Genomic DNA, 16,396 nt, shown 5'->3' on the forward strand with positions numbered 1-16,396 from the left:
TTGACCAAAAAAAATTTCTAAAATTAAAAATTAAAAATAAGAAATTATTATATTAAATCATTTATGGTTTTTATTAATTAAAAAATGTTCTATTCAATATCTAAATATTTTTTATATATTTTCTAAATATATCTTAAATGTAAAATAGAGAACTCAAACCTTAAAAAAATTTCTAAAAATTAATTTAACATATTGTAATTGTGTAAAAAAGGGTAAAAATGAAAATGTTCATATGTTAAAAGTAAATATTGTGAATTTTTTTTTGTTGTTGTTTATATGTTAATTCAATATCTAAAGATATTTTGAATCTATTTCCTAAATATATCCTAAATGTAATATAGAGAACCCAAACCTTAAAAAAAATTTCTAAAAATTAATTTAACATATTGTAATTATGTAAAAGAGGGTAAAAATGAAAATGTTCATATGTTAAAAGTAAATATTGTTAATTTTTTGTTATTTCTATGTTATTTTGAGTATGTAAATTTTAAAGTAAAGAGTGTATAAATTTTTTTTATAACATTTACCATGCAAAATTTAGAGTAAAGAGTCATATACTCAATATTTGGCATATTATTTTCTAATGAAAGTAGTTGAATTTGATTTTATTGATTTTGTAGTAATTAAATAATCTGATTATGAGAGATTTATATATATATATATATATCTTGAAAATAATTATAAATTGTTTTATATCTTGAAAATCATTATAAATGATTTTATATCTTGAAGATTATTATAAATGAATTTTTTTATCTTGAAAATAATTATAAATGATTTTTATTTAACTATTTACTTTAGCTTGAAAAATAAAAAGTAATTAATTATAAGAATTAATATATTAGAGATATATAAAAAATATTTGGATATTGAATAGAAAATTTCGTTTAATCATGAAAACCCATAAATAATTTACTATAATATTTTTTTTTTTAATTTAGATTTTTTTTAAGTGTTTGTCAACGCTGGAGTCAATGTCGGTCTTTACCGGAGTCAATTGACCGGTGTACTGAATTATATGTCTATGATGTTGACCGCATAACGTCATATAATTCATGCATGTGGCCATGTAATACATATACTTTGTGTAGTTGAGTATACAATAGTATACTTGGCATGTGTGATCATGTATTCATCAATACTTTGTGTAGCTAGCCATCTTTTTTCCATCTTTAAAATTGTTAGTTATCTACCAATTTTGTAAAACATAGGTTCTGATTGATGAACACAAACAAAGTATTACAATTGGTACAACTTTTAATTTTTACCAATCACAAAAACTTTATTAAAAGTTTTACTCTCGGTTTTTTTTACGACTTTCACGTACGACTCATTCTTACAGCTTTGCACAAGATCTGTTGGAGGAGATGCTCTGTTTATAAAGAGAATTTAGTCCAAGTCATGTAACTACACCAGTGTATTGGAGAATAGGTTCCACTATATATCCCTCGGTAATATAACATCGAAACAAGGGTGAAGGATTTCACAAATGCACTCCATAAATGTTTGAAGATTAAATGATATAAAGAATAGAGTTGAGAACATATGTAGGGCGGCCGCCATAAGATACTTATCCAAAGCTTGTGATGATGAGTATTGACAAAGATTTTTAGCCTCAATGCATTATTTCCAACATTTATCATCATTAAAAGACAAATTGAAGAGAATGACCCAATCGACTTGAACCCAAAAGATACCAAACCGGAATTACTAAAATACATTCGAATACGACCTAAACCGGTAGTACTAAAATACCTGAATCTCAAATACACTGACTGGTCTAGTTACATAATTTGGCTTCTATGTTCTAATCTAACCAATGGTTTTAGAGCTTGGTTTTAATGGTAAATTTGGTCAAACTACAAACCGGTGAATAAAACTTGAAAAAAACAGAGGAGAAGATTGCAAAATAACAGGCCGAACATATATATGTAATAGGGCCCAAGACCCAAAACAATAAGGGTAGTTATGTAAATTGCGTCATAGAAACTCATCAAAAGCCCTAATTTCGTTTTTATCATAGTTCCTCCTCAATCCCGTCTCGAAGACTCAAAGCAGCCAGCGCCGACGCCGCAGCAACAAGGAGGAGAAGAAGAAAAGGATCTCAGAGGGCGCGACAACAATGGCGACAGGAAAAACTGTGAAGGATGTCTCTCCACACGAGTTCGTCAAGGCTTACGCTGCCCATCTCAAGCGCTCTGGCAAGGTAAATCATCTAACGAATCGTCTTTAGATTGGTGTTTGAGATTACGATTACCTCATGAGAGTGCGTTGATCGCTTCTGCTGGATTGTAACTTGAACTGGCCATTAAAGTATTTGAGTCGTAAACTGTAAAGGTCTGAACATTGATTCGTTTAAGTGTCATTTCAGTGAAAGCTATATAGATTGTATGCTTTGTATCTGATTTAAATGTTGTTCCTTTGATGTAGATTGAGCTGCCTCTGTGGACAGACATCGTCAAGACTGGTAAACTTAAGGAGCTTGCTCCATATGACCCTGACTGGTACTACATCAGAGCCGGTATGTATCTATAACATCATCTGGTTAAAGGCTTCTACTACATAGTGGATTTAGGCTATGCCTTAGTGTTTGTATCTGTTTTTCTGAGACAAGTTTCTACTCTTTAGCTTCCATGGCTAGGAAAGACTACCTGAGGGGTGGTCTTGGAGTTGGTGCCTTCCGTAGGATCTATGGAGGAAGCAAGAGGAATGGAAGCCGTCCACCTCATTTCTGCAAGAGCAGTGGTCGTATTGCTCGTCACATTCTTCAGCAACTCCAGACCATGAACATTGTCGACCTTGACACTAAGGGGTGAGTTTATCATCATCTGTGGTTTTAGATCTTTCCCTAGCCTCACTTAAATAGATACTGGTACAGAAGAATGGTAGGAATACAGAACTTGTGTTGATATAATATAAGCACAAAGTCTATAACACCAGTTTTTGGACACTTAGATTTGATATCCTCTTAAGAAAGGTGCTAAAAACTGTAATTGTGATTGATTATACTCACTAACTGTATGTAAGGATTTATTCAGTGTGCTGCTGCTTTGTTTACTAATACACCACCTATGGAATAAATCAATACAATTTGGTAGCTAATGATTTACTCATTCTGATGTGAACAGTGGGAGGAAGATCACATCAAGTGGTCAGAGGGATCTTGATCAAGTTGCGGGAAGGATTGCAGCTGCTGTCTAAATCAAAATCACAGATGATCAACTCCAAGTTTAAGGTCTATGTTTTGGAATTTAGTTATGTGGAACGAGTTGCATTTGAAAACCAGTAGTAGAATTCCCTCTCATTTTTTTTTGTTTTGATGAGTTTTGTTTCTTTTGCCCCTCTTTATATTCTGAGCGACTTATGGCTATATATTTGATATTTATCTTTCACCTCGTTTCATATTGATTTCATGAAATTACTTTTGTTTTTGTTTTGTATTCAATTGTTTTTTGCAAAATGGTTTTGTTTACTTAAAAGTCGGTAGAGGAAAAAATAACACGCTTATTTTGGAGTTGGAAGCTAGGATGTTGGCCTCACAGACTTGCCTTTCCTCAAAGACAACAATCCTATTGGCTCACTCACGTTACCTCTCTGTCATGTGAGACTTGAAGCTTGTAAGATGTTGTTACTAATACTGCGACATTAAAAAAGTTTGTTACAGACGATGAAAATAGCGAAGACATATAATGCAAATAAGCATGATTCTAAAATATTAAAGTCCTTTTCAAGGCAAAGTATAAAAGTTAAAGAACCCAAAGTATAAAGTTCCGCTGCGACATATCTGAAGAAACACAGTGGTGGATCTTTTGACATTTCAGCCTTTCTAGATTAGTTTATTTAAGATTAGAGGAAAACGTAGTGGTGGATCCTTTGAAGTTTAAGATTGAAGTTTAAATCGCTCGATGGGAGGAATGTTGTGGATGATGAGAAATTGAGGAAAAAAGGTATGTGCTTACCCAGTTTACTTGGGAGAGAAGCGTCTTGTCATTGTTGAGAATAGAATAGAGAGATGCTGAAGTTATGTTCTATTAACATTTTATTGTATTCATAGTTCGTAATTATATAAAATAATTATGTAATAAGAACCTTTAACTTATATTTTCTGGCGTTTATACTTGCTTCTCTTTTTTTTCTGCCGTATGCTGCATCCTTCAGTAGTCTACTCTATTCTATGATCATATACACACGGTTGGAGTCCACCCAAAAAAAAAAAGCTGAAAAGCTGGAGTACGTTTTCTTTGATTATTTTGTATGGAACGATGATGATATCGTAAGTTTGTTTTGACCAGATAGAGAATATAAAACTGTTTGTAGAAACATTTGGTTGAATAACATACACTCTTTTTTAATCATCCTTGTTAAGTAGCAACAAAAAAAACCTGAAATAAATTGGATAGTTTTGAACAATATTGGGAGTGGTTTGATTTTTTTCCTTTTGCTTAATGTATTTGTGTTTGTGATTGATGATGATGATTTCTTTAGAATGAACCATGTGATAGCTTGCTAAAACAAAAGATAAAAGTGGATTTATTATGATTAATTCTTTCTTTTATCTTACCGTTGTGATGATCGATTTCCCTTTTGTTGTTTGCGAAAAAGAAAAATTTAATCCTAAAAAAGGATATTTTAATCCTTAAAAAGGAAAATTTAAGGGAAATTTAATCCTAAAAAAGGAAAAAGAAATATGCAAGACAAACAAAAAGGAAACAAGTTTTCCTATTTTGTTTTGATGTAAGTAAACCGTAAAATTCTTAGTGGGAGAAGATCCGCCGGTGGTTTCGGGACTATGATGAAGAAGCCGATGGATGAAGATCCCACATGTTCGATTCCAAGCAAGTAAGCTTCTCTCTCTCATGTAGCGACATCTTCTTGTTCTTTTACTGGACTTTACTCTATAATTATTTTCATTAGTTTTGTTGGGTTTTATTATTTATTATTGGATTTCTTTTAAGTCGGTGTAGTTGTTGCTTGTTCCACAAATTCCGACGAGGGTTTCGTGTTTGCGGAGACATATAAGTACTCTTTTTCTTGTCACATGAACGACAGCTCTTTTTAAGAATTTTAATAAATAAAAGAGAAGTTTCTCTTGTTTCAAGTCTTCGAATTCTCTTACTCTTTGATCCATTGATACAAAGATAATAGAACTCAAAGTTGCGACTTGTTCCTCGAGAATCCATTGATCTCCGGAGTTCGTGTCGTAATATCACCTTGCATTAGTTGGTATCAGAGACGAAGATCCTAATCATGCCTCTAAAGAAAAATCTTCAGACCCAACTCGATGAACTCAACGATGAATTTCGGAAGATGATGGCTGAGATGCAACAGAATTTTTGAGATACCATGCGAACCACTGTTGAATCTGCTGTACGAGCTATCTTCCAAGCTCAGCGTGATGTTCCCGATGTGCGGAGACAAGAAGAGCCAGTTTTCGATGAGGTTGACGACGAGGAGGACATTGAAGATAACCCTTTTGCACCACTTGGTGACTTACCAGATCGGAGGCATCAACATCGTGACATCATCGCAGCTCCACGTTTTGAAGATAGGAGGTGAGAATCAGGTTTTCGACTTGAGATACCTGAATTTACTGGAGGGTTACAACCAGATGAGTTTCTTGATTGGCTTAACACAACGGAAGAATTGCTGGCGTTCAAAGAAGTTCCTGATAAGATGTGTGTATCTCTTGTGGCGACACGGTTCCGAGGCAGAGCATCGGCGTGGTGGCAGCAAACTAAGGAATCACATGCAAGGGCAGGCAAAGATCATATTGCTTCGTGGGAAAAGCTGAAAAGGCTGATGAGAAAGGCCTTTTTGGCTTATAATTACACACACACCTTGTACACACGACTTCAAAATTTGAGACAAGGTTCGAAGTCTGTTGATGAGTATGCATCAGATTTTTTTTCTTTAATGGCCAGAAATTCATTAACCGAGAATGAAGAGCAGAGAGTGTCGCATTTTATTGGTGGTCTTCGTTTGCAAATTCAGAACACTCTACTACAGTTTAATCCAATGACTGTTTCGGAAGCACATCATCGTGCTTTATTAATTGAGCAGCAAGCTCGTGGACAATCATCTTCTTGGAATTCATCTCGTTTGCGTTTGGGTTCTTCCACTGAAACAAGGGCAATCAAAACTAGTGAACCTGTGCGACACAACGATTTTCACAAGCATAGTGGTATGTCTGGACAGACCCGAACACCGACTTCTAATTGTTTTCAGTGTGGGGAACAAGGTCATCGTCAAGCGAGTTGTCCCACTCTCCAACGTCGCGGCCTGTTAGCAAGTGATGCACCTGTTTATGATGATTATTTAGACGACAATGAGCCTGATGAGACTACAGAAGAAGTACTTGGTGATACAGGGACTATGTTGATGATACGGAGAAATTTTATGATTCCACACGGTGTTGAAGAATCATGGCTTCGTACTAACATATTTCACTCTACTTGTACCATTCGGGGAAAAGTTTGTAGAATAATCATTGACTCTGGCAGCTGCACCAACGTGATTTCCGAGGAAGCATTGACAAAATTGGGCTTGTTTACAGAGTCTCATCCTACTCCGTATCAAATTGCATGGCTTACGTCTAAATCCAACATGCGCGTGTCTAAACGATGTCGGGTTCCTTTTTCCATGGGTTCAAACTATAAAGACTTGGTGTTGTGTGATGTTGTTCCTATGGATGCATGTCATCTCTTGTTAGGGAGACCTTGGCAGTATGATCGTCAAACGATACATGATGGATTTGCTAATACACTTTCTTTAACCTATGAAGGAAAGCGTATTACTTTGGTACCGTCACGGTCTGCCTCCGAACCTCTTGTTGCTAGTCACGATATTGAGCAACCCACAAATCCAGCTACTACTCCTAAGGCCACGTTATTGGTTTCAAAAGCTCATATTTTTAACGAAGTTGAACATGCTGAATTGACGTATCTTCTTATTTTGAAACCAGACTCTCCATCGGTGACTGAGACTACACCTATTGCGTTTCATGCTCTCCTGAACGAGTTCAAGGATGTTTTTCCTAGTGAGTTACTAGAGGGATTGCCACCAATGCGTGATATCCAGCATTGTATTGACTTGGTGCCCAATACGGTTTTGCCGAATCGACCTCACTATCGTATGAGCCCGATGGAGCATGATGAACTTCGCAAGCAAGTAGAGGAGCTTCTTGCTAAAGGTTATTTGCGAGAAAGCCTTAGTCCGTGTGCAGTGCCAGCCTTGCTTATTCCCAAGAAAGATGGTACTTGGCGTATGTGTGTGGATAGTCGGGCGATTAATAAAATTACGGTGAGGTATCGGTTTCCAATTCCTCGTTTGGATGATCTGCTTAACCAAATTGGTTCTGCTTCTATATTTACCAAGTTAGATCTCAAGAGTGGCTATCATCAAATCCGTATTCGCCCTGGTGATGAGTGGAAGACTGCTTTTAAGACTAGAGAGGGTCTTTTTGAATGGCTCGTTATGCCCTTCGTTTTGTCAAATGCTCCAAGCACTTTCATGCGTGTTATGAATCAAGCCTTGTGACCTTTTATTGGACGGTTTGTTGTCGTTTATTTTGATGATATACTGATTTTTAGTTCGACTCTTTCAGAACACCATTTACGTGACGTTCTACTTGTGTTCCGCCGTGAGAAATCATTTGCTGTGCCTAAGAAGTGTTCTTTTGGCGTGTCTGAAGTGCTTTTCGTTGGTTATGTCATTTCTAGCAGCGGTTTGAAAGTTGATCCATCTAAGGTCAGTGCGATAAAATCTTGGCCATCACCGAAGACAGTTACCGATATACGAAGGATTTTACCGACGTTTATGCTGGTAAGAAGTGCTCTTTTTACCGACGTTTTATTCAGCATTTTAGCGGTATCATGGCCCCAATAACAAACTGTATGCGGTCAACCCAGTTCATATGGACGGATGAAGCGGAAGTTGCTTTCCATGAGATCAAGATGGAGTTGTCTTCAGCCCCAGTTTTGGTACTTCCCAATTTTTCTTTGGCATTTGAACTCCATTGTGACGCTTCAAAAACATGCATAGGAGCGGTGTTAAGCCAGCTGGGCAAACCTGTTGCCTTTTTTTAGTGAAAAATTAGCGGGCTCGCGTGGGCGTTATAATACGTATGACGTTGAATTATATGTTGTGGTCCAAGCCATTAAGCACTGGCGTTACTATCTTTTTCACAAAGAATTTGTTCTTTTTACTGATCACGATGCACTTAAGCATATGGGGGTTCAAGATAAAGTTTCGTCACGACATGCTTCATGGTTTGCCTATTTACAACAATTTATGTTTGTGATTAAGCACAAGGCGGGATCGCTTAATAAAGTAGCTGACGCTCTTAGTCGACGGCATTCACTTCTCACAACGTCTCATGCGTCTATCACCGGTTTTGCGATGTTACCAGAGTTGTATCCTACGGATCTTTTTTTGGGAAAATTTGGAGTGACATTGAGCTGGACCGTAGCTCTGATTATTTGGTGGTCGATGGATTTTTGTTTCGTGGAACAAAGCTTTGTATTCCTGATTGTAGTCTTCGCCTTCAAGTTATTCGGGAACTGCATGGCGAAGGTCAAATTGGACGTGATCGGACATTGAAGTTGGATTTTCCTTCACCTCTGATTAATGGATTTTAAGTTTACTTTTACACACACTTGTTAGGTCTTGTCATGGCCGGAGAAGCAAAATCAGCGGAATCCGAGAGAGGATCAAAGCAAAGATGACAAGCCCTTCTTCTTCTTCTTCTCTTCTTGTTTGGTACTCTCTGATCTCGCTCTCTTCTCTTTCCATCATTCTTCTTCTTGTTTGCAATTCTTTTACTTCTCTGTCCTTTTTTTTTTCTAGGGTTTTTTTTCGACAAGATTGCAAAACCATCATCGAGACGTGTATGTATGTCTGAAGCCAGAACTAAGCGGAGAGATTGTGTCTGCTACATGTTCTTGCTTCCTCCTCAATCACCAATTCATCAATTCCTCTTCTCTCCTCCACGGTTTGGCTTCCAATTTTGCTTCTTTCTTTCGTTTTCATCTCTGTTTCAATTGTTTCTCTAATTAAGTTTTGTTTTTTTGTTTTTTTTTTTGAAGCCAGCGACGAAGTAGATTCAGAACACGGTCGACGGATACCGTAACTGCATCAATCTGATTTTGAAGGTACCTATGTTACAGTTTTCCTTTCCTTAATGTCTCAGAAATATAAACAAACAAAAATTGACGAAGCTAAATTGCTGCTGTGTCTTTACTTTTCAGATTTGAGTTTTGTAATTTGGTAAGCTTCTTACTTAAGTTGCTGTTGTGTTGTTACGTTCCTGTGTTTTGTTTCTTTTTGCAGATTTAGCCATTCCATACCTTTTGCTACCCTAGATGCTGACGAGCTATCTGGTGCTCATCCTGCTCAAGAACTACGGAGCTTTGGTGTGTATGTGTAACTTTACTTCTCAGATTGTATTTTGTACTAAAGTTTCTGTTGTGCTTGGTCTCTGAGCTTTTCTTTACTTTCCTGTGTTATGTTTATAGTGCAGGTAAAGTGGATTGGATCTTCCAATCATAACACGCTTTTTAGATCCTCTGATTGGAGAGAACCTTTCAATATTAAAGTGGATGCAACAGGTACTAGCCTACCAAAACCGTTCTTTGTACTTTAAATATTTGTATCCGTCTCAATCTTTCCTTTTATTTTTCCTCTGTTCTGTGTTGCAGACTTTATTTTGTGGACAGCTTCCCCTAGTGCCCTCATGCATGGTTCCCCATAACCCTTTCAAATCTCCACAGAGGTATCATATGGTTTGCTTGGGGCTTGGTGAGTTCTTTATCCATTCCTTCTTGTTGATTTATTGATTCTCAGTTTGTTCTGCATATGAAGATACTAAACTCATGTTCATGTTTTTTTACAGATACCTTTTGCATGGAGATTCCTCGACAAAGACCAGCTCATATGCTCGCCTTACCTAAGGTAACATCCACAAATTTTATTTAAGTTCTGATTCTGACTACCAAATTAATGTCTGAATGTGATCCATTTAAAAAGCGTCTTCATTTGACTTAATTTTTGTGTTTTTGTTTTTGCAGATTGAATCATTCCATATATATATTTGCTACCGAAGAAGCCGACGAGCTATCTGGTGCTCATCCTGCTGAAGTACAGAGCTTTGGTGTGTGTGTTTACTTCTCAGATTGAATTTTGTATTTGGTAAGCTTCTTACTAAAGTGCAGTTGAGCTTGGTCTCTAAGCTTTTTACTTTCCTCTGTTATGTTTGTAGTGCAGGAAAACCGGATTGGATCTTTGAATCATAAGACGCTTTTGGATGCTCTCAATGGAGAACCTTTCATTAAAGTCAATAAAAGGTATCATACGGTTTGTTCTTGTTGTGTTATAATTTTCTCAGTTTGTTCTATATACGAAGATACTAAATTAATTGTCATGTTTTTATTTTGTTTTTTACAGATACCTCTTGTATGAGATATCTCGACAAAGGCAACTCATATGCTCGCCTTACCTAAGGTAACACATTCTTCCTAGATGTTTGTATTAGGTGACGACTCTGTTTTGTGCTTTGTTTTGAAATCATAGATTTGTGTTTGATACAGGTAACGATTGTTGCACCATTTAATTTTCCGCTGGAGATTCCATTACTTCAGCTGATGTGGGGCATAATACACATAAGGTAACAAACCTCTTCTTTAAGTGGACATTAAAGTATTAATTATACTTCACATGAATATAGTCTTCCTAATCGTATTGGTTCCATCTGTTTGAAATTATACAATGTTACTTGGCTAGGTAAGCATTGTAATGGAGCAAGTGATGTGACCGCTCCATTATTTTAATTTTTCTTTTGTTCTTTTTTTTTTGGTTTTGATATCTGTTGGCTGGTTTTGTATGATTCGTTTTTGGGTTATTTTGTCTTCTTTGTGATGTTCTGTGTTCAGTAGCGAGACAAGAGCTATGGAGTTGGGTGAAATCGAAGACTGTTGGCAAGGGAAGATACACAAGGAGCCAAGTGAAGAGCCGAGATGTTAGTTTAGTTGACTGGTGGACTCGAGGCTGCTACAAACTCAAAGGCTAAGGTTCGATTTTTTTTTTTTCTAACCATTGAGTTCAATTTAGGATTCTCTTGGCGGTTTTACTAACAGGTGAGTCTCCCAGTTGTTAGAAGGTGTTAGTGATCAAGCCGTTGGGATGGGAGTCATTCGTGGAGTCAGACCAGATCAGCAGTTGGTGAAGGTATTTTTGGTTTCTGTTTCATCTCATTTGTCCTTCCACATATTTTTTACATTAGCATTATGGTTTTATAGCTGTTTCACTCTATCATTTTGGTTCCAATAGTACTAACGTGTGGCTTATAATGGATTTGTTGCAGATTGTATTTGATGAGCTACTGAAATTGATGGATGGAGGAGAAAGTATCTGAGCTACACTTCTTGTACTCAGAGCTGCATTCACCGGGCTACCAGCATTTCTCTCTCCTCCACGGTTTGGCTTCCAATTTTGCTTCTTTTTTCGTTTTGATCTCTGTTGAGTGGTTTACTAAGATATTTTTTTGGTTGTTTTTTTTTTGTTTTTTTTGTTTTTTTTGTGATGTTCTGTGTTGAGTAGCGAGACAAGAGATATGGAGCTGGTTGAAATCGAAGACTGTTGGACATAAAAGATACATTACAGAAGGAGCCAAGTGAAGGGCCGAGATGTTTGTTCAGTAGACTGATGGACTCGAGGAGGCTGCTTGCAGAGAAAACTCAAAAGGTAAAGGTTCGATTTTTTTCTCTGTTTTTTTACCCTTAAGCTCAATTTAGGATTCTCTTGGCGGTTTTGCTAATATGTGAGAAAGTCTGTTCAGTCTGTTAGTGACCAAGCCGTTGGGATGGGAGTCAATCGTGGAGTATTTTGTTGTTTCTGTTTCATCTCCGTAGTCCTTCCCCATATTGTTTCATTAGCATAATGGTCTTTATAGCTTTTTCACTCTTCTCATTTTGGTTTGAATAGTACTGCCATGGATGTGTTGCAAATTGTACTTGATGAGCTACTAAAATTGATGGGTGCAGGAGAACGTATCTGAGCTACACTTCCTTGTACTCAGAGCTGCATTCACCAGGATACCAGCATTTCAGCTTTCTCTCTCTCCACGGTTTGGCTTCCAATTTTGCGTATGTTCCATTTTTCGTTTTGATCTCAGTTGAGTGGTTTTCTAATATTTTTTTTTGAAACAATGAAGTAGATTCAGAACACGGTCGCCGACTTTCCTACCGTATCAACATCAAAATGATTTTTGAAGGTACGTATGTACAGTTCTTCCTTCCCTTAATTTCACAACTTCAAAAGAAACAAAAAAATTAAACGAAGCTTCTTCTAATTCTTTATTTGATGTGCAGATCGGAGATATGCTATGGTTTGAAGAATGAATGAAAAGATTCAGAACCAACACAAAGATTAACTTCGCCTTACAGTAACAACATCAAATTGGTTCTCCTTCTCTTTACTCTCAGAGTCCAACCATTGACTTATTTTGTTGTGTTTGTTTTTTGCAGATTGAACCATTCCATAATTTTTGCTACCCTAGATGCCGAGGAGCTATCTGGTGCTCATCTTGCTCAAGTGCTACAGCGCAAGACCATTTATTCTTTCTTGTATGAGATGCAAATTTGTTATTTTTCCTGTGTAGCTTAGGTTTTCCCTGCTCACTTCTCATTAGACGTGTTTTTTTTTTTTTTTCATCTTTCATATGCTTGCCATGATCTCCCTTTGATGGCTGCTGCAGTAGTGCCTTTAGCACTTGGGATAAAGAAACACAGGTTTGTAGTGAAATCATTTTTTATTAGAAACTGGCTCTTTCCACTTTGACAAGTGTAACGCCAACTGCAATTTAATCTTGGTCTAACATAAATATCGACAGGGTATCAAAGAAGGTTGGTAGGATGGAGGAAGCATTGCATTTCCAGTGATTCTTGTCACAGGTGATGTTAACTTGTTTCACTTCATATTGAAATTTTGATAATGACTCTTAATGTTGTTCTGGTGCTTTCTTCTCCTCTGCAGCTGTCAGTGACTATAAACAGCCTCTCCTTTTTCAGAATTTGAATGATGAAAAGAGGAACATAAATCTAGAGGTACAGATTTGCACCAATGTAATTTTTTTCCCTTAATAATTTTTTTTTTTCTTGTTCCCTCCTTAGTTACACTACACCTGTGTTGATTGCTGCAGGTGACAAGAGATGGAAGACGAGTTGATCATTTCAATCTACGACATTGTGGTGGGTGATATTATACCTCTCAACATTGGCAATCAGGCTGCTTGCCTGCTTTGATTGTCATGGAGGTTTGTGTTTTCTTCTTTGATTAATTATGTCATAGAAAGTTACTTAATTAACGTTTTACGTTGATAGTTTACTCTTAATTGGGTGTCAATAGGTATATGGGGAAACCGATTAAACTGTTGGGATGTGGAGAGTGAATGGACAATCTTGAACCCTTTGATCCTGATGGAATGGCTGGACGAATTCTTGGAATGGCAACAGAAGCTGTAAGTTCTTTCAACTATTACATTTTCGTCTTGCTTGCGTTTTACGTACTCATGTTCTAAAACAAATTTTGGCATAGAAAAGGAGAGCCTATGAACTTTTTAAAAAGGTTACAATACAAGAAAGAACGGCGCGTGATTAGACATCATAATATTTGGAGAGAGTTTCAGATTGCTGCTGCTAGCGTGATAGTATAGAGACCACACATGCAACACCCGTTCGGTTCCCAAGGAAAACTGTGTGGCTTTGCATGAATTGAGAAAGGTAACACTGTAACACCCTGTGATTGCGTATACACATATACAAAACAAGTCATCATTATTCATTAATAGTCTCAAATCTAATAATTTTAAAACAAAACAGAATTTTCATTTTCTCTTTTATATTGGGGAAAACCGAAACGACATTTTCATATTCTAGTTGTTTTAAAGTTGTGTCTCGTTAGTTCTTGACTTGTAAACTTGAGGAACTGTTCTACATATGGCAAATTTTAATAGGTTAAATTTTATTTTTCTGATTTGTTATTTAAATAAATAATAATTTTATATAAAAATAATTAAAATAAAATATTTTGCGATACTCCCACAAAAGATTTACGCAGATGTTACGCAGATGCTCTTTTAGAACCTCTCTGATTCCTTTCATCCTTTCTCGGAAGTTAAAATGGAGGCAGCAGCGGCGGAGATCGAAAGGGCTAAAACGTCCGCGTTGCAAGACATAAGGGTTCTCAAGGGTCTTCAAGGCGACTCCAATCTCGTGAACGGAGCTGGGCTCAGTCACTTACCCGTAGCAGCGGAGACAGAGTTCACTATGGCGAAAACGTCAGTATGGTGGGACATTGGGAACTGCGAGGTCCCTAAAGGTTGTGACGCACATGGTATTGCTCAGAACATTAGCTCGGCTCTGTCGAAGATGGGCTATAATGGTTCGCTCACTATTTCTGCCTACGGCGACACCAGTCAAATCCCTTCTTCCGTCCAACAAGCTCTTTATTCCACCGGCGTTACACTCAATCACGTCCCGGCTGGTTAATCTCTCTCTCTCGACTCAGTTAACTGTTAGATTCTGAATATATTTGATTAGGATTAAGGATTCTTTACGCTTAGATTTTTTTTTCTTTTGGGAATCTCAAAGCCCTTAGTATGTATGTAGTGTTGTAATGGCAAAGGTGTTTTCAGTGTCTTTATCTTGGTGTTGGTGTAATTACACAGGAGTGAAAGATGCGAGCGACAAGAAGATATTAGTGGATATGTTGTTATGGGCAGTGGACAATCCAGCTCCTGCGAATTTCATGCTCATTTCTGTTGATAGAGACTATTCTTACGCTCTTCACCAACTGCGAATGAGAAGGTACAACATCCTTCTCGCCCAGCCTGACAAAGCATCAGTTCCACTGATCTCTGCTGCAAAGACAATATGGCTATGGACAAACATAGCTTTTGGGGATTGTCCTCGTGGCAAACAAGGTGAATCCTCACGACCCATTGATAGTGGACGCCAACACAATCCTTCTGGCTCTGAGGTAGTACGCCATCCGGTTCGTAAACAAACTCAGAACTTTAAGCAGTTTGACTCAGCTTTGGTCTCTAGAACTGGAAACAAGAGGTGCCAGAGCTTCTGTGAATTATGCAATGTTGTTTGCTCGAGCCATGATTTAACCTCTCACATCTCTGGTAAAAGGCACAGATCTAAGGTAAAGTTTTGTTTTACTTTCACATCTTCGATAAAAAGGCACAAATTCTAAGATACATTATACTTTTTTTTTGTGTGTGCTTGTTGTCCTCTTCTTGGATCCCAAGTTTCTATTTGAAGAGACTTTACGGAGACTAAGGGAAGAGATTAATTGTGTGGCACATATGTTTTTTTTATGTTGATGATAGATTTGACAGTTGTTGCTGTACTCTTGAGTCCTGATCTTAAACTTTATTGTAAGTTGACTTTTTTTTTTTTGTTATGTTGCTCGTGCAAGTAGCCGGTGAACGCCCTCATGTCACTGGTTTAACCGAAGCAAAGCATGTATGGTGCAGAGTTTGCCAGATGAGTTACAACAGTGAAGCTAGGTACGAAAATCACATCTTAGGGACAAGGCACCAGAACAAACTTGAAGATCAAGCCGGGAATTCAAGAAAGCGCGTCCGCAGAATCCGTTAATGGTCCTCCTTTAATATTAGAGCGAAAGAAAATGCAATTAGAGTTTGTAAAAGTTGCTAAACTGGTAGTCTTTTGAGTCTCACCTTTGTTTTTCTGGATCGGGATGCTCGAAAAAAAAGAAGCTGAGCCATGCTGATAACTTTTGTTATTTGGGAGAAGTTTTCTTGAAAGGTCGTGGGTTCGAATCCTAGGTGGATCATATTTTTGAAAAAATAGAAAATCACTTCATTAAACGACGTCGTTTCGATGCCACCTCATTAAACAAGTGTCATCTGAATCAGCATCCATTAACATATGTTAATTTTAACTCTAAAATTGGCACTATTTATAATAATTGGGTATAAAATTTGAATTTTATTTCAGTAACATATTATTGTATTTATATTTTGTAATTACATAAAATAATTATGTACTAATAAGAACCGATTATTAGTTTTAAAAGGTTACGATACAACTCTACAAGAATGGCGCCTGATTAGACATCATAATAATTGGAAAGAGTTTGAGATCGCTGTTGTTAGCGTGATAGAATAGACCACATGCAAGACCGATTCGGTTCCCAAAGAAAACTGTGTGGCTTTGCATGAATTGAGAAAGGTAACACTGTAACACCCTGCAGTTGCGTACACATATACAAAACAAATCATTAATAGTCTCAAATCTAATAATTTTAAAACAAAACAAAAATTCCCAAATTCTCTTTTATATTGGGGAAAACCGAAACGACATACCAAATT

General features: G+C 37.0%; 2 protein-coding genes across 11 annotated transcripts; both read left to right on the plus strand.

Moving 5' to 3' along the window:
* On the plus strand, nt 2,013–3,440 carry LOC104726703 (40S ribosomal protein S19-3). Its single transcript, XM_010445631.2, has 4 exons — nt 2,013–2,206; nt 2,431–2,521; nt 2,629–2,812; nt 3,129–3,440. The coding sequence occupies exons 1-4, from the start codon at nt 2,123–2,125 to the stop codon at nt 3,199–3,201; spliced, it is 432 nt and encodes a 143-aa protein (XP_010443933.1). The 5' UTR covers nt 2,013–2,122; the 3' UTR covers nt 3,202–3,440.
* LOC104726704 (meiosis arrest female protein 1-like) lies at nt 8,402–15,911 on the plus strand. 10 transcript variants are annotated; one of them, XM_019231650.1, is made up of 28 exons: nt 8,406–8,757; nt 8,845–8,989; nt 9,088–9,149; nt 9,328–9,410; nt 9,513–9,605; nt 9,696–9,795; nt 9,890–9,948; nt 10,065–10,147; nt 10,256–10,340; nt 10,441–10,497; nt 10,584–10,660; nt 10,926–11,063; nt 11,143–11,220; nt 11,357–11,469; nt 11,593–11,736; nt 12,036–12,118; nt 12,209–12,265; nt 12,363–12,436; nt 12,519–12,617; nt 12,749–12,782; nt 12,884–12,944; nt 13,027–13,097; nt 13,193–13,306; nt 13,399–13,510; nt 13,588–13,772; nt 14,167–14,535; nt 14,720–15,201; nt 15,481–15,911. In XM_019231650.1, exons 26-28 carry the CDS (start codon nt 14,172–14,174, stop codon nt 15,508–15,510), a joined length of 876 nt encoding a protein of 291 aa, XP_019087195.1. In that variant the 5' UTR covers nt 8,406–8,757; nt 8,845–8,989; nt 9,088–9,149; nt 9,328–9,410; nt 9,513–9,605; nt 9,696–9,795; nt 9,890–9,948; nt 10,065–10,147; nt 10,256–10,340; nt 10,441–10,497; nt 10,584–10,660; nt 10,926–11,063; nt 11,143–11,220; nt 11,357–11,469; nt 11,593–11,736; nt 12,036–12,118; nt 12,209–12,265; nt 12,363–12,436; nt 12,519–12,617; nt 12,749–12,782; nt 12,884–12,944; nt 13,027–13,097; nt 13,193–13,306; nt 13,399–13,510; nt 13,588–13,772; nt 14,167–14,171; the 3' UTR covers nt 15,511–15,911. The 10 variants fall into 10 exon arrangements, with proteins under 10 accessions (XP_019087193.1, XP_019087191.1, XP_019087195.1 ...); XM_019231648.1 differs by having other exon boundaries at nt 8,402–8,989; nt 9,084–9,149; nt 14,100–14,535; XM_019231646.1 differs by having other exon boundaries at nt 8,402–8,989; nt 9,084–9,149; nt 14,121–14,535.

Source organism: Camelina sativa, chromosome 11 (genome assembly GCF_000633955.1).
Source record: "Camelina sativa cultivar DH55 chromosome 11, Cs, whole genome shotgun sequence".
Classification (NCBI taxonomy): domain Eukaryota; kingdom Viridiplantae; phylum Streptophyta; class Magnoliopsida; order Brassicales; family Brassicaceae; genus Camelina; species Camelina sativa.

Excerpts from the sequence above, each read along its gene's own strand:
- LOC104726703 (XM_010445631.2), top strand. The coding sequence starts at position 2,123 with ATGGCGACAGGAAAAACTGTGAAGGATGTCTCTCCACACGAGTTCGTC. Across the intron at positions 2,207-2,430 it reads ATCTCAAGCGCTCTGGCAAG|ATTGAGCTGCCTCTGTGGAC; the intron begins GTAAATCATCTA and ends CCTTTGATGTAG. Across the intron at positions 2,813-3,128 it reads GTCGACCTTGACACTAAGGG|TGGGAGGAAGATCACATCAA; the intron begins GTGAGTTTATCA and ends TGATGTGAACAG.
- LOC104726704 (XM_019231648.1), top strand. The coding sequence starts at position 14,172 with ATGGAGGCAGCAGCGGCGGAGATCGAAAGGGCTAAAACGTCCGCGTTG. Across the intron at positions 14,536-14,719 it reads ACTCAATCACGTCCCGGCTG|GAGTGAAAGATGCGAGCGAC; the intron begins GTTAATCTCTCT and ends GTAATTACACAG. Across the intron at positions 15,202-15,480 it reads GTAAAAGGCACAGATCTAAG|CCGGTGAACGCCCTCATGTC; the intron begins GTAAAGTTTTGT and ends TCGTGCAAGTAG.